The sequence below is a fragment of the Festucalex cinctus genome, chromosome 10 (genome assembly GCF_051991245.1).
Source record: "Festucalex cinctus isolate MCC-2025b chromosome 10, RoL_Fcin_1.0, whole genome shotgun sequence".
NCBI classification, from domain to species: domain Eukaryota; kingdom Metazoa; phylum Chordata; class Actinopteri; order Syngnathiformes; family Syngnathidae; genus Festucalex; species Festucalex cinctus.
In genome coordinates this window covers 28,507,853-28,531,204 of record NC_135420.1, presented here as the reverse complement: position 1 = coordinate 28,531,204, position 23,352 = coordinate 28,507,853, and the positions used below count along the sequence as shown (strand labels likewise).

At 39.2% G+C, this 23,352-nt stretch overlaps 1 protein-coding gene across 4 annotated transcripts in view; it reads right to left on the bottom strand.

Moving 5' to 3' along the window:
- The window catches only part of nos1apa (nitric oxide synthase 1 (neuronal) adaptor protein a), a 57,672-nt gene continuing 34,320 nt past the window's right edge, over positions 1-23,352 (bottom strand). For 2 of the 4 annotated variants that reach the window (XM_077533569.1, XM_077533567.1), the window contains exons 7-13: positions 22,770-22,999; positions 15,671-15,832; positions 12,645-12,810; positions 12,008-12,184; positions 3,528-3,727; positions 3,285-3,409; positions 1-1,591 (exon numbers count right to left, since the gene is read on the bottom strand). In XM_077533569.1, the coding sequence (XP_077389695.1) occupies positions 1,000-1,591; positions 3,285-3,409; positions 3,528-3,727; positions 12,008-12,184; positions 12,645-12,810; positions 15,671-15,832; positions 22,770-22,999 (1,652 nt within the window). In that variant the 3' untranslated portion in view covers positions 1-999. Of the gene's footprint in view, positions 1,592-3,284; positions 3,410-3,527; positions 3,728-11,657; positions 12,185-12,644; positions 12,811-15,670; positions 15,833-22,769; positions 23,000-23,352 lie in introns of those variants that run through there. The other 2 variants (XM_077533568.1, XM_077533571.1) reach the window with 2 other exon arrangements.

Here is a 23,352-nt window from a genome sequence, read left to right as displayed (position 1 = left end):
TAATGTAAAAGTTCTTTCATTTTAAATCAACAAAATCTCCGATGGAGGCTGAAGTTTGCCAGAAACCAAACAGCCCTGAGAAGCTGGACTTTGACTGAAAAAGGCTTTAAAATAATACAAAAAGTACAAGAAAAACAGATTTAGGTATTTTTGGTTTCTGAACTCACGTGTTCCCTTTTCCAAGAAATCCTGGAGCTGGATGGTCCGTTTTTGAAACTGTTTTGATTGGAGTGCAGCTTAGTTGTTGTTGTTGTTCGTGTCCTTGGCCATTCAATAAAAATGAAGACCAATGAGAGTCAAAAGAGGCAAATCAAGGTCCACAAAGTAAAAACCTTGTCATGGTCTAGCCACCGTGGCTAAAGCTAGCCACCGTGGCTAAAGCTATCCACCGTGTTTAAAGCTAAACACGTGGCTAAAGCTAGCCACCGTGTTTTTTTTTCTTTTTTTAAACGTCAGAATCCGCCAGTATTTTTTTTTTTTAAGAATCTGCCAGTGGGGGGAAAAGTATTATTTTATTTTATTATTATTATTTTTTTAAACAATTTATTTTTTTTCGGTACTGGCGGATTTCTTAAAAAAACACACACACAAAAAAAACAAAAACTTTCACTGGCAGAAAAGAAAACATGTTTCCTCCTGTACTCAACATCATTAATATTATATATATATATATATATATATATATATATATATATATATATATATATATATATATATATATATATATATAATTTATTTGTATATAAGGCAAGCTGTAAAATGTTTGAAGTCCTCTTATTTAGGTTTAACAAATGTAAAACACCATAAACCATGTTGTTTCTACTAAGTACTGTGTTAAATGTTCCAGACTGTAAATGTATCGGATCGTATGGCGAGAAACATTTCTTGGGTGGAGCAAATATGGCAGCCTGGCCATCTATCGGCTATCCAGTCATATATACAGATTAGTGGTTTTTCCTTTCTGGACCCGGATTTGCCACCTGTGGCGGCATCTTGGACTTAGTCAAAGGACAACAGATCCGGGTGCGGCTCCGTGTCCTCCAGACTGACTTGCTCGTCCTTGCCGCCATCGCCAACCGAGACGTCCTCGCTCAGGCTGATGCGGCATCGAGTTTTGCCCGCGCACGGGGTGGAGGCCATCCTGGAGTCCGCATCTGACGCCTTCTGCCACACGTCGCAGCTTTTAGCTCGCGTCTCCGGTAGCGGGGGATCCTTGTTGATGAGGTCCGGTACTGATAACCGGATCTGGCGCTCCTCCGCGTAAGCTCCGCCGGAGTCTTCTCCCGTTAGCGCGGCTTTTCCGTTGCTTCCCGTTAGCTCGGATGTCTTTTCCGCCGGCTCGGCAGCAGAGCCGATATCCGCTGACCCGTCGCCAAGTTCACCTTTCTGGGCGTCCTCCGCGCTTGTGGGCTCCTCCGTGGGGAGGAGGGGCGTCTTTTGCGGCGAGGACAAGTCTGCGGCATCTGGCGAAGACACCACGGGGTCGGAGGAGATCATCATGTCTCGGGTGGTCTTCAACGCTCGAGGGAGGCGCTTCTTTCCTGACGGCGGCGGCGGGTCGAGCCGGGGGAAGGGGTCGAAGGGAAAATGGCTGAAGATGGGAGGAGACGTTTTTGTTATGCAATAAATGAAAAGAATGAAGGTTTTAAGTAAAAAAAAAAAAAAAAAAAAAAGTATTTCCGTTTTGTAGTAACTAACATTAGAATATAGCAAAGTTCCATCATTATTCACAAACCTGTTGAAAACACTGGGAAAAAGACCTTGTTTTAACATGGCCCTGGTTGCTCTCTTATACTCTGCTGCCACCTGCTGGCCTTATTTTGTCAAATACCATTGCTTTAAGCGACCTATTTAGGTCAGAAGCTGCATCAAAGCCTTCTGTGTGCTCTAGCATTGAAAAAACAAACGTATAAATACGTTTTTGGTAGGGAAGGACAAAGTATTAAAATACGTATTTATACGTTTACATTTTTTTTTTTTAAAAGGTACACATGTATAAATTTAAACAACTCAAAGTTACTATTAACTCATTCCAACCCAAAAAACGTATTAATATGTTTTTGGTAGGGAAGGACAAAGTATTAAAATACGTATTTATGTGTTTTTGGGTTTGAATGAGTTGATAGTAACTTGAGTTGTGTAAATGTATACATGTGCAGCTTTTATTTTTTTTTTTAAATAACTAATTTAATTAAAAAAAAAATGTGTCCAAAAGGAACTTGCATAATTATAGTGTTCCAAAGATTTTTATTTGTCTTTAATATTTTTTACATTTAAACTTTTTTTTTGTTTTGTTTTGTAGCAAAAAATAAAAAATAAAATGATCGTCCTCATCGTGATTTCAATTATTAACAAAATAATCGTGATGAATATTTTCAACAATAACATGGTGACATGGAATTGTTCTTACTGAATCCAGCAAGTCGACGATCATATATATGTGTGAGAAGAGCTGAGAAGCTGACGCGGTGGTCGAATACCTCTCGGGTCTTTTACAATATAAATATGCAGCAAAAACTGGTGAGTGTTTACTTGTTTGTGTTTTTTTGTGCAGCTGTTTCTGTATTTTGCTCAGAAATGAGCGCTGCATCCTTTGGGACTCTGCAACCTCGGGCCCAATTTTAATAAGGCTTCCGCAGGTTTGACAGTTAACTGGTTGGCCTCTTGCTGAGGTTCGGACTTGCAAACCTTGAAGCATCCCAATTAGAGGATTCAGAGAGCGGCTTCAAAAATATAATTACTCGAGCTGTGGCGAATGAACGATATTAGGGCAAAAGGGTCAAGATGCCGGCCAATTAAGTATTTTGCGGCATGTCAAGGATTTTGTTTCAGCTTGTAATCGTTCAGTGATGAAAGAATTTGTGTGTTTAATTCAAGGCTCTTGCTGACGTATTCAATAGACGTCGGAATGACAACATTGTGCAAAGACCCCAAATCAAAGTAACATGCCGATACCATTAATTCCAACGCTAATATAGGATTTTGGATGCAGCATTTTGTGTCTTGCTCGTGCACGACATTCACTGATATGTGACATGTTCACTGCATGCCGATCTAAGATATCCTATTGGCCCTTGAATGCTCTGAACCAATGGCAGGACAGCTTTTTCATGTTGATTTAAAAAAAAACAAAAAAACCTTAAGTATCGGTATCGGCCGATACTGCAAAGCTGGGTATCGGGAGCCAAAAAACGGTATCGGAACAACACTAATATATATATATATATATATATATATATATATATATATATATATATATATATATATAAATCCATGTCTCGTACCTGTTTGCAGAATTTTGGCTGAGCTGGTCCACGCAAGTCCAAGCTGCCCCGGCGTTCTTGTTGACCTCAGTGACCCCGATGTCCCCCACGTGGCTGGATTCTTTTCTCCTCAACAGGTCATTCATCTTAAATGGTAGGAGGAGGAGGAGTAGTAACATGTCAAGCGCTTGAGTTTATTTATTTATTTTTTCCGTTCCAGAAATACATTTGACAGCAACAAAGCGCTCGTGCACAATTGCTCACCTTTGCCCCGACGGCCTTGCCCAGATTAATTGCATTTTTCAGCCTCTGTTGGCTTCCCGAGGAAGGAGAGTCCGAGGAGCCGCCGCCGCCCGTGTTGGGGTTTGGGGATGCCGGCCTTCTTTTGGTGGAGGCCTGGCCTTGCCTGGCGCTCTGGGGACTCTGTTGCTGGGCAACAGAATTCTCAAACATGCTTTGGTCAACTGTGGAGAAAGAGAGGGGAGAATTTGTACGGTCCGGAATATGGCAAGGCACATTCATTTGTGTCGATGCTGACTCAGGACGGAGTTTTGAATGATGTTGGCACTCTCCGCAACAAAGAACAACATCAAGATTTACACTTTTTTTTTTTTTCTGAAAGTATCAGAAATTACAAATTAAAACTCATCGTACTGTAAATAAAAACGTGCACATGCACACACATATACACAATATATATGCATATATTGTTTACATAACAGGGTTGTGAGTTGATTACAATTTGTAACGGTAATTAATGAAATGGTTTGCATAGTTAACCTGCGATTAATCGCAAATTAATCGCATATTATATCTGTTCTAAATTTACAATAAAATATATTTTTTTTCTCAAGTAGAGCAACATGATCAACAATCTTGCGACATGATCGATGCCATGAGCAAACATTCAAAAAGTGAAAGGGAATCCATCTTGCAACAGACAGGCAAGACTTTAATGAGAGAAGGCATGCACATCGATGACACGGATGAAAATGAAGCGGGACCAGAAACAACGAGGCGGTTTGGAATTCCATCCAGATGTCAGATCTTACCTCGCGGGGAGAAAAGTTTCTCGGAAGGCAGGTAATAAAAACACAAAGCGATCATTTCAGACCAGTTTGAACCTTTCCAGAAGCAAAGCACTATTTTTTATTTTTTTTTGTTTTAATCACAGAAATGCTCCTGATTGATGATGTATCGGGGAACAGGTGAGGGAACCTTAATGGCTTTGAGTGCAGTCTGGCACCAACACATGCATGTCGGAGTGATACATTGTCTTGGCCAGATAAAAGGAGGGGGGGGGGGGGGTTGGGGGTATTGCCATTTGAAATCAGATGGAGCCTCAAAATCTGCCAGGCCAGGTATACAGCATAACCTTGAAGCCAGCCTGCATGCACAAAGCGTTTTACTCACCGTCCCCCGAGAGCGAGCAAAGTACATTAGCCGGAGGGCCGCAGCAAATGTGATCAGGCATTATGAATCAGACGCCGTTTATGATACGGATAGGGTTCAAGGAGATAAGGGAAGAAATACGAGGAAGAAAGGAGAAATCATTTATCGCACGCACGCATGATTACTCGTAACGGACGTCAGATTACAAACAGTAATAAGAGATGTTGGAAAGGAAAGAAATACAGGAAATTAATTCCAACAAATTATGTGATCAATGTCTAACAACTAGAAAAAAAAATGAGTAAGCTGTTAGGTAAAGCTTTCAAATCACTCGCAGCTTCTCAACAGTCAAATTTCTACAGAACTGGCAGCCTGGAGTAAACATTTTTGACTGGCAAATACAAATGTATTTGTAAGTACTACTTATAAATACGTGCTAACATATCTTGTGAATATGTTTAAAAGTACTTGGAAATATGTGCAAACATATTTGAAAATACGGTTGATAGTATTTGTAAATGTTTTTAAAGGTATTTGCAAGTCTGTTCAAACTTACTTGTAGGCTAAATGCTAAAATTTACCATTTTTTTTCCCCATAATGCCAACGGAATTGACTTGCACGTTCGCAAGTGTAAAAAAACAAACAAACAAACAAACCAAAAAAAACAAACAATTTGGTCTGCAGACTAAGACTAGATCATAAAACAATGCTAACTTACTTAACACTTAACTTTCGAACATCTTGTGGGTCATTAGGGCTATAATGGAAATTCTAAATTATAATTTGACATCTTAATTAAAAAAAAAAAAATCACTGCTAGAAATGAATACTAAGATAATAGTGAATGAAGCAGAAATGAAAGCAAAAATTTCCCGAACCTATTCATTCGAAAGCAAACTATTGGGTCAATTTAGTTGCACCACTTTGCAAATCCATTTTTTTCAAGGCCTGTTAATGACGCTCATAATAAAACATATTCGCCCATCAATCATTCAACAATGAAGAAAAACCATGAAAATGTTTCAATGACATTTCGATCGTGAGGGTTCATCACATCACAAAAATCACTCAGTGTTTTCCCTTTTTTTTTTTTTTTTTAAGCATTTCCAATGTTTATAAAGCAACAGACAAAAAATACAATCAATGATCTATTATGGTTTCATATTCACTATTTGAATGGAAATAGTTTATTTGAATAAAAATCAAATATTTTAACAATGGTGTTTCTCTCAAAATCCGTCCTCATTATTCAATGGCCGCCCAATTAGAGGAGATCAAACACTTTCTGCTGCCGTCTTGACAAAGATGACATAAATCTTGCAGAATGGTTCATTACGAACAAAGAATAGTAACAGACATAAACAATCCAAGACGACGTGTTTTCATTTGTCAAATGCAAATTCCATCATCAGCGCGACTTTTGAAGAAAATACGAATATCAATGACTTGACGTTTGAAAACTAATTGGACTCCAATAAGCATAAGAAGGAAAATGTAAGAAAGAGAACATGGCTTACACGGCCATGGAGTGAAGCTTCTGTGAGGTTTTGTGCGGGGAGAAAGAAGGCCAATCAGGATTTTTTTTTTTTTTTTTTTTGGACCGAAGATAAAAGTCCCGAGCTTCTGTCGAGGATTAAAGTCACTTGCAAACTTGCACAGATAAGGGAAAGCTGATTTTCTCTTCTCTTTTCTAATGTAAGCAAGAACAGAACAGATTATTATTATTTTTTAATTTGTATATACAATAATTGTATATACTATACAGACAACTAGGCCAAATGCTCTTATATAATTGTTACTTTGTTCAGCTGTTTTTGCATAAACTTTGTCTCATTGTCCTCAAATGTCCCGCACATGCAGTTTTCATGCCAATACGAGATTCTCTTGCGAGTTTAACAACATTCAGCCTCTGCCTTCAGTCCTGGGCGAGGGGGTGTGGATTTATGCAAATTGCAGACATGCACGAATACCAATACAGTTGGTCCGTTGAACGCATTGGTTAACAAGCTGTATGTATTATACATACTATGCTAGGAGGAAAATGAGATTATTAAAATGTAAAAAAAAAAAAAAAAAAATCATCATGTGTCATTAAATGGCCTAGAATAGAATACCGGCTATTAAGTCATTCAAACCACAAAACATATAAATACGTTTACAATACTTTCTCCTAAACTCCCCAAAACCTATTTATACGTTTTTACGTTTGTTTGTTTTTTATGCTAGACCATACAGAAGGCTTTGATAGAGCTTCTGACCTGAAGAGGTCGCTTAAAGCAATGGTAGTTATTACCAAAAAACGGCCAGCAGATGGCAGCAGAGTATAAGAGATCAGCCAGGGTCATGTTGCAACAAAAAATATTGTAAAATATTGTAGTCAAATATTCCTACCTATATTGTGCATATTTCATGATATGAAGTACTGTTCCCATCTTTTGCTTTTATGCAAACTAATTTGTAACATTTAAAACAACATGACTTTGTGTTTTGAGATCACTTGGAAACAATACTACTTCAAGATCAAGTGAACAAACGCACAGTGCTACATCAGACAGGCAGACTGTACATAAAACGCAACCTGCATTAATAATTTGGACGGCTTTCTTCACAAAAGTACATTTTAATGTCATCATTAAATAACCGCTTCATTTCACAGTGTTTTATTATCAGCAATAAGTGCACAATTTAACACGGGATATGAGCTAGCAAGAACCGCTTCTGGCTATTAGGTGAGAGGAGAAGAAAGAAAACGTGAGTAATGTCCCGTTTCGGCGTGAAAATTTACTGCAGCAAATGCAGCATTTGCAATATATTGCTCAATTTGCCACAAACGGCTATACAACATGCAATATACACTTGAAATGACAAATGAATGAAGTAGCACACAGTATTTCACAACGTGAAGTGAGAACAGACCAAGGAAGGAAATCAAAAAGATATGAAATGAAAAATTGATAACAGTTACTGATTGATTGACAGAGTCATAAAATTATCACTTTTAATCCTTACAGGCGAGCCCGACTAATAAATACGGGCTTGAAATGAAGCGCGATTACTTTTGACACTCACTAATGATTCATTTTTCACATGCATCTGCTACCTTAATATGCAATAATGTTGAATAATTACGCAATTATGCTGAAGGTTTGAAACTGCGAATGGAGGACCAGCTCCAGTATCTCACGATTTAAAGTGATTTGACTTTGCATTGAGGGTCAATTTTTGGGAACGACTTGCCACACACTGTGAAAATTTTGTCCAAAAAATTCATTTTTTATTCTCATTTCTTAAAAATTAAGAAAGTTAAAACTTCATGTAGATGATTGTATTTTTTATTTTTTGGTGCACCCCCTTTTTTTCCAATGGTTACTTAGTTGCCTCATGACAGCTATTGATTGCTATTGAGTAGGGATGTAACTATAAGCGCGATATCGTGATATTAAAACTGCCACAATATCGTCGTCGTCATGTTCACGATATTTAAATGCAACACATCTGTTAAAAAAAAGTCAGGTTGATTTCAATTTGTGCAGTTCTAGCACCCTCTGGTGGCTAGTTTTTTTTTGTTTGTTAGTGCAATTTAATTTTCATTAGGGATGTTTTGGCCCTTCTATGTTGAAAATCTGCACTAATTGTCAGATGAAGGGGAACGTTATATATCTGTGAAGCAAGTCAATACGTGGACGAACTCAATGCGTGCGTGCATTAACAACATAACATAATAACATTGCTGTTATGTACAAAAGCAAAATATTGTGCTTTTTTGAGTATGAGCTCATTATTGTACAATATTTTTTTAACATACCTTTTTTAAATATCACCAACTTCCCCACAATATCGTGATAATTATCGTATTGTGAGCTTCATATCGTGATAATATCGTATCGTGACGTTTGGATATCGTTACATCCCTACTATTGTTTTTTGTTAAAACAATCGGACAATATGATCAAACTGGGATTCCAATTTTGATTATCAAATACCGAGCACGGCCGGGCGATGTTCATCACCAATCGTTGCTCATTGGTCAGCAGATTCGTTTTGAACGGGTTTTTTTGGATAGAAAAAATAATAACGTGCTAACGAGTGTCAAACTAATTTTTGTCGCGGGTCACATTATAGTTCGGGTTTCCTTTGGATGGACGTTTTGTCTGTGAACCCAAATAAATATATGATGGCCTCATATTACATAAACACAACAAAATGGTGAATTGACAGTTTCGAAATGAGAGGCCGGTAAGAATGGTTTGTTAAATTGTTACCTTTGTTTCAAAAGAAAAGAATGATTGGTAACAAAATGCTTGCAGTTTCTTAACGTTTTTAAAACAGAAGGCAATGTATTACTTTGGTATTTTCGTAAAAAACGAAGTTTCCTTTGGCGGGCCACATAAAACTGATTTGGTGGGCCGGATCTGGCCCCCGGACCGTGAGTTCGACACCTGTTCTCCAACTGCTTTCTTGCCGGAACAAATTTGTTTTTTTGTTTTTGTGAACTGCGATTGCATGTTTGCAAGTACAACATCTGATCAAATTGAAGGCCGGCAAGTGTTCCGGAACAGATTTTATTGGACTTTTTATTTGATATGCGTAATTTCTATTTGGTTTTCCCGTTGCTTGCACGTCTCCCAAGTAACTGAAAATGACGTCTTCAATGAATTAGATTGCGTTACGTAATCTTTCGTCTAAACAATATTTCTTGGCCTGTTTCACCTAATCTAATGAATAAAAATGGTTTAGTCCCCTGTTGTAAGTAGAAGAAAAGGAGGATGTGGCAGCTGGACTAAAAAAAGTAAATGGGAAAAAAAAGAAAAGAAAAAAAAGACTTTTAAACTCTGAGAAGTTTCTAAAGCCAAAAAACTGCATTGAGCCTTCAAACACAAACTTGGCTTACTGAAAGCCCAAATACGAACTTCCGGCGATATAACATTACCTCAGCTTGGACTCAACCAAAGAACTTTTTGCGGCAATTCATCTGTTTGATGTGGAGCTCTTTCAATCCTGACCAAAGTTGTGAAGCGACCAAATGAGCATCAGCGCAACATCCACAACCTCGTTTCTCGTGTGACAAAACGTGTAATTACCTCCGCGGGAAAACAATGGCGTTGACGGCCAAGCTATAATTAAAGCCTGCTTGCGAACGCGTCGGTAAATTCCAAACTTTTATTGCCTTCCAATCAACGGCTGACGACAGTCCGAGCAGACCACAATGCAGCCGTATCACATCTTCGACTAATTAAAGGGAGCGTAACCTCTGATGCTTCACCTCAACTTCTCTGAAATGAAAATATCATTACAGTAATGGTCCTATGCGCTCTGATTTCATGTCAGTAACATACCACTTCCCAATAAAAGTTCACATGGAATAATCCAGAATTCCAGTCGTGTAAAGCTGGGGACAGACAACAATTCACGTCCACATTTGTACCGTCGCAGAACACTGAACACTTTCTGGCACCAAAGTCTGGCCAGTTCACCACTATACTTACTTGATCACAATCATGCAATATTAATATTCTCCCGCGCAGGAGAAACGGTCCAGTTTGGATGCTGACTAATCGAGGTCAGGAGAAGTCTCGCAAAGAAATGAAATGGGATCACAAGGACAGGAAGCAATTTGGTTCCAATTAATAGAGTCATCGGATCAATAATTTATTCCGTCATTTCATAGTTCACCGTCTGTCTGATCCATCAGGTCACCGGGGAGTGTATGAGCGTCTCAAAAGGTGGTCATCAATAGTGTATCAAGAAGATACATTCACCCTTTCTCATTCAGCAATTCTCTTAAGAAACGATGTTGTTGCTTAGTTCCCATCATTGGAAAACCTTTAAGATTATTGCAATGCCTATTATATAAAATAGTCAACCAGCATTTCTTTCATATTTATTTTTCATTTATAATTTGATGCATTTTTAGTCGAGTGTAGCAATGGTTCAAACCAAGTTAACACAATTTTATTTTACCAGGGGGTGTAATGTAAAAAGTAGGATCACATCGCATCACATCGGTAAAATTACTCATCTTGATGATGAATGTTTGTGTTTCGGTTTCTTTTTTATATGTTCTTCTTGATACACAATCAGTATCGTACGCGTTTTCTCTTTTTATAAGAGTATGCCTACTTTTGCACACCCCGTGTATATGGGTAGTGGAGCACGAAATACCAAGGCATTGGCAAACAAGTTACAATGAAATATCTGGCTTCAACTACGGAAGCGTGGAATTGCCAATCTTCAGTAAACAATTTTTTGACTGCCGAGTACGTTCGAACGTATGCAAATACATTCAAACATACTCGTAAATATGTTCGAACGTACTCGCAAATACGTTTGGACATATTCACAAGTACGTTCAAACATACTCGTAAATCTGTTCGAATGTACTCACAAATACGTTTGAACATATTCGCGAGTACGTTAAAACATACTGGCGAATATGCTCGAACGTACTTGCAGCATAAATAATACAGACATCGCATATTTTACCATAACGCCACAGTGGTATTGCATAAGTCAATACCCCCGTGGCATTATGGGAAATTAATGCTGAAGCTAAATCATGCACTTGCAGACATAACAATACATCATAAAAGTTACAAATAAACAATGTTTTTACTTATTTTTTTGCTATATTGTGGGCCAATTGCTGAAAATACATGTCCCCCCCCCCAATACCCCAGTAGCATTATAGGAAAATATGTTATGTTTATAGCATTTAGCCTACAAGTACATACATATATATGCGAGTATGTTTGAACGTATTTAAATACGTTGGACAGGACCTTGTGTTAAAGAAAAGTCAACGATATTCAAGACCACTGCAAACAATTGGTAAACAAATGTTTGTGTCGCAGAGATGAGTCCATGACGTCTTATCTATTATGTGGTTGGAATAAGAGAAGAAAAACATCTCTAGCTTTTTGCGGTCTCTGAAGTCATCTCCTGCAAGAGAGCAGCTTAGCGTCTTAGACCGCTATTTCATCTCCCCGACAGTCGGGAGTCACCTGTTTGTTCAGAACACTTAGCAGCCTCAGGGTCTCTGCCTCAGTTCCCCAAGCAAAGAATTCCATCGCCTCCTCCTCTTCCTCCCCTTCATCCTCCCTCTCATCACTGTCGTCCGTGTTGGACTCGTACTCGGAGACGATGCCCGACTCACGAAAACTAACAAAGTCTCGGCAGCTCAGCGATCGGGCGTTGCGGGGCGATAACTTTGCCGTGTCCTCCGGCATCTCCGTCACCTCGGGCTTGTTGGTTGTGAGAGGAGGAGGAGGCGAGGAGAGGGGAGGTAGCGGAGGCCCTGGGGGTCCTGGGAGAAAACGAAAACATTCCAATTTGAGAACACGTTGGTCCCTACCTAGCGGGCTTCCCAGATTCCCGTTGGAAGATGCAAATGCGTTGACGGCCCCGTCGGCGGTGCAAAGCTGGGGTAGGTTCAGGGCGGACACCTCCGGTTTCGGGGTCGTCGGGTCACAGATTACTGGGGGCACCGTGGACCGGAAGGTGATCTCCAACAAACTGTCCTGGGATCCCACTGACGAGAGAAGAACAGAGAAAAGACGTTAGCCAGCGTCAGATGATATGTTTACGCCGCTTCGCAGTATTACAATTAGGGATAGACCAATTATCGTGCGGGTCAATTCTTGGTGCCGATATTTGTCAACCGAATCAATCAATTTTGTTTCCCAGCACACCGTTATGTCGTACCATAGATGATTATATACCGTAGTTTTATTGCAAAACTCCACCTCCGCTGATGATAATTTTGCAATGATAGGGACAATGACTGACTTACTGTTGGTTAGGCAAAATAATTAGCAACACATCAGTAAAGGGGGATATTCTTCCAAAAAAAAACCCCCAAAAACTATGAAACCATTAGAAACCATTACTCCAAAAAGTGTGATCTAATTGAGTCATGTAAAACACTTGTCACCTATAGGAACACGTGGGTAACTGCCACAAGTCAGGTGTGAGTTTGACGTTTTCCTTACTGGAGTTGGGTCCAGTGATTTTGGTCTCCAGTTCCTGGATCTGTTTAACCAGCAGCGAGATGTGCTGCAGCAGGTCTTTGTTTTGCAGCAGCAGCTGGTGAACTCGAGCCTGCGCCTCCAGTCGAGCCGTGGCCTCGGCACTCAGCTGGTCTTTCAAAAGGTGAACCTTCACACAAAGAGACGAATCCACAATCAGATGAAGTAGAAATACCTGATAGGAAATCAATAGATGCTGCGTGAACGTTCTAATGTTGAAGAGAAGTCTACATCATTAGTAGCAACTCTTGTTCTGAAAAGATGAATAATCCCTGAAAGCTACAAAGCTGGTTGAAAGTTACTTGGTAACATGTCAGAATGTGCCAATTATACACACCCAGAAAGAAGACAGACACACTATGGCTTTGACAGGCTGGAAAAAAAAAACCTCTTGGAAATCAGCAAGGTTCATTTGATGATGAATTCTAATAATACCTGCAGGTCTGGAGATGGGTTGGAAATTTGTCACGCAACACCTGCCTTAACAATCTGAACATGAACCACTTCAGCTCTGCTAGCTAAAGTAGCGCAGATGTGTTTTGACAATCAAAGACGCTAACATACATTACAGGGAATTTAAATACTATAAGCATTTACTATATTTACTATAAGCATTTGCAATCATTTCTTAACAGAAAACAGGCAGTTTTCAGCAGACTGGCTCTAACCATTCTGCTGCGTTAGATGTTCTGGTTCTTGAGCTTCTTGAGTCATCTTCTGTTAAGCTAACATATAGCTTGGCTATTTGAATGTGAGTGTGGAGCAGAGCAAAGCATTCTTCAGTGCAGCAAATGTATGAAAACTTATATTTACAATTTTTCCTACAGCCGTGGTAAGATTATGTTCCAAGTTCTCGCTATGTGTTAGCTTAGAAACCAGAAGTTAGCACATGGTGTTCGGTTTCGATGAAGAAATTTGATCAAATTCAAAACCGCAAATGAGTTTCGCTCAAAGATAACACTTTATGAGTAACAACTTTCTGTCGTTACTGACATTTCAAATTTTTTTCCCCAACAGTTACCATGCATTTCACTTTGATTCAGCCTATAACCCAAAGCTTTAGCCCTACAATTACCACTCTTACGCAAGTAATGACAGAGCAATCAAAAGGAACCGTAACTTCTTGAAAGAGTCATTCGCAGTTTTACTGCACAGATCCATTAGAGTCGTAAATGCCGGCAAAGTATAGGCTCTTTTACGAACACGCACCTTCAAAGGCTGTCGGGCGACCGAAAACAACAAAATGCTCTCACAAGAATGCCCAAGACGTGATACAACACAGTCACGCCGGATAAACGTGTATTCACGAACGTCTACCCGTCTTTTGGATGATATGATTAATTTTGTATTTTACAGCATATACTGGGTTCTTCTTTCCAAATTGTCATCATCAACTTGCTATACAACTTCACGTCAACGGCTAAACTTGCATTTGCAACACAAATTTCAACGGAATATGATAAATTACTAAGAGCCGTTCCGGTACATCACGTCCGAGCGTGTGTCTGTCAATGCACCTAGTGACGAACGGAGTGGAATATCTGCGGGCTGCAGTAGCGTTTTGGGGGATGAGTGAGTGGGAAGGCTTCTTCTTCTTCACGCATGATGTTCACATCAGCCCCCGTGTCCATTTTGGATTCTACCGGTGTCGAGCTCACTAACAACTTGACGGCCCATTGCTCCGAAGACCCGTCTGCTTTTCTCACGGCGCCAAGAAAATAGAACTGCAGCCGCTCTGCTCTGCTCTGTTACCTCACTCGCTGCTTTTTTATTCCGACACATTCTTCTCCAATGTCCTACTTTATACTGCATGAGTTGCATATGGATTTGTAGCAGGGCACTTTTCATTCTTGTTATACTTTGCTTTACCCAATTTTTCCACATTATGTCTATGTTTTTGCTGATGGTGGTCTTTGGTGAGCCTCTTATACATGTATGATCCCAGCTGTTTCTCCTTGTAACTTGTGAATTTTCAGTATCTCTTCAAACTGGCAAACTGCCAGAACCTGAGCGGCAGCTCTCTGAATGAACTGCAACTATTTAATTCTCTTTTGAGGGAATCCAGTCAGAAGCAATAAAGTGGTTATAAAAATAAAATAAAAAAACATTTTCCTTAATGAAAAAACAAAAACAATGCGTTCAAATCTCTAAATTTGATTGCTTTTGAGTTTGAATTGCTTTTAATGATTTTATGTGGTCAGATTTTTGTATTGTAGAGCACGTTATCTGAAATAAAAATAACCACGTAATGTAGTAACTTGTACCAAATATATATATACACATTCTTTTTTTTTTTTGAGAGAGACCTTTTTTTCCCCTTTTTATCCTGATGAAAAAGTTTGACGACAAGTTTTTACAAGTGTCAGCAAAGCCAGAGAGCTTAATAGTGTTTCCGTTTGGGACTTTTGCATTTCTGTTGATTGATATATTGATTCCCTCCTGCATAAAACAAACCCTCCCCAAAAACAACAAACAAAAAAAAAAATCAATAAAGCAAAAGTGAATCACAATGTGGGCATGAGCGGAAAAATCTAATCATACATAAAAGTTCAAACAGCTCGGATATTCTATGAAGGGGAAAATAGTCTCATGTCACCTTGAATTTAAATAATTACCGAATTACATGACGACGCATTAGTTACTGACATGTTATCAGGATGGGGTTTAATGCACTGTAAATCATTTTTAGATTGGACTGGAGGTTGCATGAAACTCTAAACAACCGTCAAGTAGTGATATGAGATCGCACTAAAAGGGGGAAAGAAAGGCACAGGTTGGAACATCTTCATTCTCTCAACAATCATAATTAGGGAAGGGCCATTCCTAATTAGTTAATTAAACTATTTTTAACGTATTGAATTTGAGTTTCAATTAGAGTGGAAGTGCCTGCTGACTTGGCAGCCACTAAAGCGTGCGATTGGATTAGAGTTTCCAAAAATAAATACAAAAATAAATAAAAAATGCAATCTGTTTGTATGTGGCAAACCCACCTGTGCCACAGCGACTTGCGTTTGCTGCTGTTGCTGCTGAAGTTGCTGCTGGAGAAGTTGGATCTGATGGTGGACGGACAGAGGCGTGCCCGGCGACAGCACACTTGATGCCGGGAGCAGCAAGCGCGGGCTGGACATCAGCAAGGAGGCTTCGTCGGAAATCTGGCAACACAAAACAAGACAAAGAACGGAAGCTAGTCGTTAGCTTGATTGCTAGTCGTTAGCTTCTTAGCTAGTCGTTAGCTAGTTAGTGAGTCGTTAGCTTGTCGGTAGCTTGACTTCTAGTCGATAGCTTCTTAGGTAGTCGTTAGCTAGTTAGCTAGTTAGCGAGTCGTGAGCTAGCCGTTGATTAATAGCTTGGCAGAGTCGCTCACACTTTTCCACTGAAAAAAAACTCATGGGCAAAATTGATGAATCAATATGAGTCAACGAAAGACAAGAAATCGGACAACAGCACAGAGAAGACTGACATGTTTGACAGTTGCTCCAGTCTTCCAGTTGTTGTTGTTGTTCCTGTTTTTTTTTGTTTTTTTGTTTTTTTTAAATCTGACAGCCGATAAAAGGTCAATCTAAAGCCATTTTAATATCGGGGAGCCACATTTATTTAAATTTTCAGTGAACTATAGCCAGTTAACCTTTTGTTTTTGTTCAACATTAAAACAAAGTCATGTAAAAGTTTAAAATTTCAGGTGTTTTTAAATTTTGGGAAAAAATACTTACTGTAATAAACTATAGCGAGCTATGGATTTACTTAAGTCTATTTTCTAAAAATTAAAAAAAAAAAAAAAAAAAAAAAAAAAAAAAAAGTCCCCATTTTGAAAAGTCTGAAAAATTGTTTGATAAACATCCTTTAAGACATTGCAATGTCTAGATTGGCATTTGTATCTTAAAATTTTTTGACGCCAATACTTTTTGCCCCTTTTTACTGAAAGTGTATATCAGCTCCAAATATCGGTTGTCGGCCTTCTTGTCTACTAATAATCGGCATCTGTATCGGCCCTGAAATCAATCAACATATCGGTCTAGTGCATCTCGCAAATCCGCATCGCTTTATTATGATTTGTGCGACAGAAGCGATGGCCACGCTTTTCCAAATGTAAATTGATTTGATATCAGAATAAATGCGGACAAATGGTGATGCTGTGCCGGCTGGCGTCTTGCGGACGGATATTTTAATGAGAGCCTCGACTTCAAGCACCATTTGGTGACATATGACGCGAGCAGAACAGAAGCGAAGCGGAGTTGCGCCTCGTGAGAGTTGCGTTATGATTGATGGCCAGTCTGAGCGGGATCTTTTGGCTAATGGAAGCAAATTGAAGGGTCGCGCGGAAGGCAGCTATCTTTTGCTAGCCGGAGCGATTATTTTAAAATAAATAAATAAACCTGGAATTTGACCTGAAATGACACTTCGCTTTGCAAGTTGAACAAAATGGAACACAAGGTTTGACAGAGGACAGATGGAGGGAACGGAAAGAACAGATAGGGGGGCTTACCATAAAAAAAACAAAAAAAACATGGAACCTACCAAAACAAAGATTAGAGTCTCTTCTTTCATCAGGGAAAAAAAAATCTATATTTCTACCCGTTTCCGTTTTGCAGCAATTAGCATTAGAATATAGTTAAGTTTCATCATTATTTACAAATCTATTTAGAATTGTGAGTAATTGAGATTTTTTTTTTCAACGTGGTCCTGTTTGATCTCTTATACTCTGCTTCCACCTGCTGGCCGTTTTTGTAATAACTACCATTGATTCAACCATTCTTTGCAGTTGAGAGGCTGCATCAAAGCCTTCTGTATGCTCTAGGATAAAAAAACAACAAAAAAAACCGTCTAAATATGTCTTTGGGACACTTAAAACATTGAAAATAGAAGTATATGTTTTTTGGGATCAAATGAGGTAATAAAAACTGGACTATAATCTATGGCTCTTTTAGGTCATGAACAAAAATGACACGAAAATTATGATTTTGGAAAATCTTGTCTCTGCTTATCTGTCATGTGACAGCACAAACACATAAGACAGGAGGTGGATTCATGGTGAAAGGTTAAAAAAAACAAAACAAAAAAAAGTAAATTATATTATTAACGTTGACTAAAACTAGACGAATAAAATTACATTTTCTTGGACTAAAATAAAGACTAAATGCTCGATTTATCTTCGACTAAAAATGGACTAAATAAAAATGGGATAAGGTTGACTGTGATAAAAACTGGTAAGGGTGACTGAAATTGGACTAAAACTGAGACTAAATTCAAAAATGGCAGACAAAATTAACACTAGTGCCCACCCCCTCCCAACCCTGCTGCCACTCAACTACAGCCGGGCCAGGCCTCGAGAGCCACAGAGTGACTTTTTTTTTTTTTCCTTTACAATCCGCTGCTCATGATCACAACTTCTTGTATAGCATTCATTTCAAGAGGACGTATGTCAGCGTTCTTTTGGGAGTTTGCAGTGCAATGTACCTGTCCTGGGGGTAATCAATTCAGCATCATAGGCTGAGCAGCTCTTCAAAGTAGCAATAGGCCAGAAAACAAATCCATTTAAACGGCAAGTGCACAATAACTTCTCTCGTCACCTTGCTTTGACCTGTAATTATGATATTCCCTTGAAGTCGCTCTTGTGTTAAAAAAAATAATAACAAGAGAGTGAAATGGGGCTAATAACGATGATAATTGGATGGGGAATTCCTATTGGGAATTGGGATGATGCCTGAAAACATGCTTTAAATATAAATCATCGAAGGAAGGCAATGCACTAACTAGCTCATTACATTGAAAGATGTGTTCCTTTGCAAAGCCAATTTTGACAGATGAACAATTGAAATTGATACCGACAGCAATAGATAATCGATTCTAAAAAGATGTGTTTGCGACAACCCCAATTGTCTATTTTTTGTTTGCACATACTTTATACACTTCAAACTGGAAGCCATCGGCGATATCTGCTGCAATTTACATATGATCCGATTAGTCGACTAATCACAAAATTAATCGGTGACTCGTCGACTATCAAAATCATTGTTTTTTTTTGTTTTTTTTCCATATGCATAGCAACAACGATAATGTGCATGAAATGGCCTCAAACACCAATTAACACAAACAATCAAGCGCTCGGGATGAATCAGAAGCCGAGCGATCGCCGATGCTGACGCTCTGGAGCCTGCCCTGGATTAGGGATGTAACGATAAGCGCGATATCGTGATATTAAAACTGCCACAATATCGTTGTTGTCATGTTCACAAACACATCTGTTAAAAAAAAAGGCAGGTTGATTTCCATTTGTGGAGTTCTTGCAACCTCTAGTGGCTAGTGTTTTTGGTGCAATTTAATTTTCATTAGGGATGTTTTGGCCTTTCAAAGTTTTAAATATACGCTAATTGTCAGATGAAGGGGAAAGTAATGCATGTGAAGCGAGTCAATGTGTGGAGGAACTTAATGTGTGCGTCCATTAATAACTTAATAATAATAAATATATATTATTATTTTTTTTAAATATTGCCAACCCCCCCACCCCCCCCCCCACAATATCGTGAAAATTATCGCATCGTGAGCTTCATATCGTCTCATGACATTTAGATATCGTTACAAGCCTGCCCTGGATCTGACTTGGGTTGGGGCGCACAACACTGGAAGTCATCAGCAGCCAATCACAGTGGAGCCAATACTGTACTTGGCTGCAGGAATAATTGCTCTGTAGAGCTCAAATGAATTATTGATCAACTTCCACACTGGAGACATGAACTGCAGTTTAACTGATCCTGATCTCATGATCTACTTTTGGGGGGGAAATGCGCAAAAGTAAGACGAGAAAAGCCCAAAGCAGCTAATATGTCAAGTGATGACGATTTTTGCTCATATAAACAAGGACTACAATAATTTTTGAGATTTTCCATCCCGTCAGATGAGTTTGAAATTCTATTTGAAGGCGTCTCACAAATGAGAACATTATGACGGCAGAAGTTTCTTTATCAAAAAAATGTGAAGATCAGAAACGTTTCCAACAGAGAAAATGGGTCACCGCGGTAGCGCTGCAAAAGGAGTAACACCAAATAAAGACGAGTGTGATGGAACGTCGCGGCAGACTGTTCTTAGCTACAGTAAACACGGATAAGAATTGCATTCTTCTTCTTCTTCCCTGACTTAGTGGGGGCAATTTTTCATGAACTGTTCATAAGAAAATGGATGCTTAACTCATTCTCTCGCAGCCATTTTCACCGAAGCAATCGCGGCTGTTTTATTGGATTTGGACTGATTTTGCAAGGCCCACAGAATATTGTGCTCTTTTGCTATAAAAACATGAAACCTACCAAAAGAAATATTAAAATCTCTTCTTTCATCAAGAAAAAAATAAAAAATATTTCTATCTGTTTACGTTTTCCAGCAATTTGCATTAGAATATATCTAATGTTTCATTATTATTCACAAATCTAATTTGAATTGTTGAGTATTTGAGCTTTTTTTTTTTCCCCCAACATGGTTGATCTCTTACACTCTGCTACCACCTGCTGGCCGTTTGTGTAATAACTACAATTTTTTCAACCATTCTTTGCAGGTGAAAGGCTGCATCAACGCCTTCTGTATGCTCTAGCATAAAAAAAACAAAAAAACAAAACAAAAACGTATAAATACGTCCTTGGGACACTTAAAACATTTAAAATAGAACGTATTTTTACATTTTTGGTATCTGTAACAAGTATCTGCAGTGCCCATAAATATTTACAGTAAGTTCCATTCTGCATATGAATTTACTACCTCCATGTTAGGCTTGTTTTTATAAATCACCTTCGATGTTTTAAAGCATTTTTCTCCTCAGAATACTGTTTATTATTTTGTACTTCGTATTTGAATGAAGGACTACACAAATCAGTCAACAATTACTGTTGATATGCTAAAAATCAGAGGATTTGGACAATTTTAAATGGCTCCAAATGATTAGACAATTATTAAATTAGTTGTCGATAGGGCTGCACGATATTAGAAAATCATGCGATATGTGATATAGTTGATATAGATATTATTGCGATACTTAACACGTACCTAGGGAAATGACACTTTTTATGTTCTAATGAAAGAATGACATTTTTCATGCAGCAAAACTCAATATATTCTTAGTTAATTGTAATTACATATAGATAACGTTCAACTATTGGATGGCGGTGCACATCTTAGCGGCTGTCTGGTCAAATTCAGATGAAAGCATCAAATTCCATGTGAAACCCATTGCATGTCTTTGCGATATGCATATTGCATGGGCCAGTATCACGATATCGATATTTTTTCCAATATATTTTGCAATCCTAGTTTGATACTCAATTACTCGATTCATCTTGACAGCTCTACTTTCAAATGACAACAGAAAAACCTGATAAAATGTCAAATACGGACAATCCTAAATTATGACGTAGCAGCAGTTTTGTTGCCTTTCTCGTGGGAAATAATTTGATGATCGGCCACGGAGCGGACAGTGTTAATGGGAGCTGACGAGTAAAGATGAACTTTCAACACGTCCAGGCTGATTTCATTTTCCACGCGCTAGCGGAAAAATCCTCAAGGGAGTCAAGCGCTCGAACCCCCGCAGGGACAGAGACACTTACCGTGGTTTGGAACAACACACATCAACACACACAAACATCAAATTCAGTCCTGTTATCCTAACATTTCCTATCTGGATTTGATTATGCACGTTAAAGCGGCAACACGCAGTTATAGGCCCGATCCAATGAAATTGAAAATAGAGGTCATTATACAGACATCCTTGTTTACATGATTTCACACTGGCTGCATTCATTCAGAGGCGATTGAAAGGTTTCATAAAACCGAACAGTATTAAGAGGCAAAGACTGTTTAACGGGCTCAATATCGTAATGCTGTCAACGCAGATTTCTGTCCCCAGGTCTGTTTTTACATATGGAAGTGTGCCCAGCAGTGTTGCTCTTACAGCCTCTTACTTTCATTTGAAATCTATTTGGAGGAAATTACAAGAATACAAATGATGACTTTTTTTTTTTTTTTTTGCATGACTGCCAAAAGTTGATAAGCTTTTAGACTTGAAAAAAGTCGGTCTAAATGGTGGTGTAAGCGATTTCGGGGGATTTGACCAAGGCACAGGGAGACAGATTCAGCACTCCGTGGACATGTGTGACGGATGACATCATCATAAACCATTCATAAATATGACCACAGCATGAGACAATCCCTCTGAATCATTGTAGAAATCAATTCATTGAACAAATTATTATTATCATCTTAAAAACATTTTAATATGGACAGAAAAACATGACTAACTCCCCCAAATAACTCATTCACTCACAGCTATTCTTACAGAAGCAAACCCCCTTTCCTGGTTTGGGTGGACCCCGCCTACTGCCTGACGCTAGCTGGGATAGGCTCCAGCAACCCAGCGACCCATGTGAGGAAAAGTGGCTAAGAAAATGGATGGCTGGAAGAATGGATGGATGGATGGATGCATGCATGGTTAAATGGAAGAATGGATGGATGGTTGAATGGATGGAGATAAATGGTTGAATGGATGGATGATGGATGCAGTGATGGATGGATGGATGGATGGATGATGGAATTATGGTTGAATGGATGGATGGATGGATGGATGATGGATGGATGGATTGAAGAATGAATGGATGGATGGATGATGGATGGATGATGGAATGATGGTTGAATGGATGGATGGATGGAAGAATGAATGGATGGATGAATGATGGATGGTTGAATGGATGGATGAATGGTTAAATGGAAGAATGGATGATGGAATGATGGTTGAATGGAAGAATGGATGGTTGGATGAAAGAATGGATGGATGGTTGAAAAGAGCTTGTTGCAACATGGCCCTGGTTGATCTCTTATACTCTGCTGCCACCTGCTGGCCTTTTTTTTGTAAAAACTACAATTTGTTTCAGCCACCTCTTCATGTCAGAAGCTGTATCAAAGCCTTCTTTATGCTCCAAAAAACAAAAAACAAAAAAAAAATAATAATTTTGGGAGTGAAAGACAAAGTACTAAAAACATTTATACGTTTACGTACTGAAATATGTATTTTAGCCAATTAGGTTCACAAAAGAGCGAACGTGCTTATTTGGCTACCTTGTTGTCCGAGTGGTTGAGGTCCGCCGTCTTGTCCGTGGCATCCAGATCGGTCACCCCTCTGTTCACGTTTAGCTCGTCGCCGGCCGGTAGCTGGTTCGTCTCATCCGCGTCGATGTCCGTCTCCTCGGCGACGGTCGCCGTTTTCTTCTTCTTCTCCGCCGCACCCGTTAGCTCGCCACCTGAGCCGAGTAAAAGACACACGCACGCAGGTGGATGAGCACGCACTCCTGCATGCACACATGGAGGCGTGAGCGAGCATGTATACACAGGCACGCATGGGTGGACACAAAACACAAACAAGTCACAAAATCATCCATTGCTATAAAACATACTTGGATGAGAGCGTCATTGCTCGGTAACATTTCGACGATGCTGTGGTGTTGACAGATCAGAAGAGATCCTGGGAAATTGGAGGTCCCAATCCACTAAGTCTCTCGCCCAATTCACTCTGGCTGCGCAACGGATGCGGTGCGTTTTCCGTACACCTTCCGCGTAAATGCAATTCACACGGCGTGCGTTGCGTGTCCGGAAATCTGCACCCGCCAGACCACAAAATCGGGGGGATTGATTTCATGCTGGA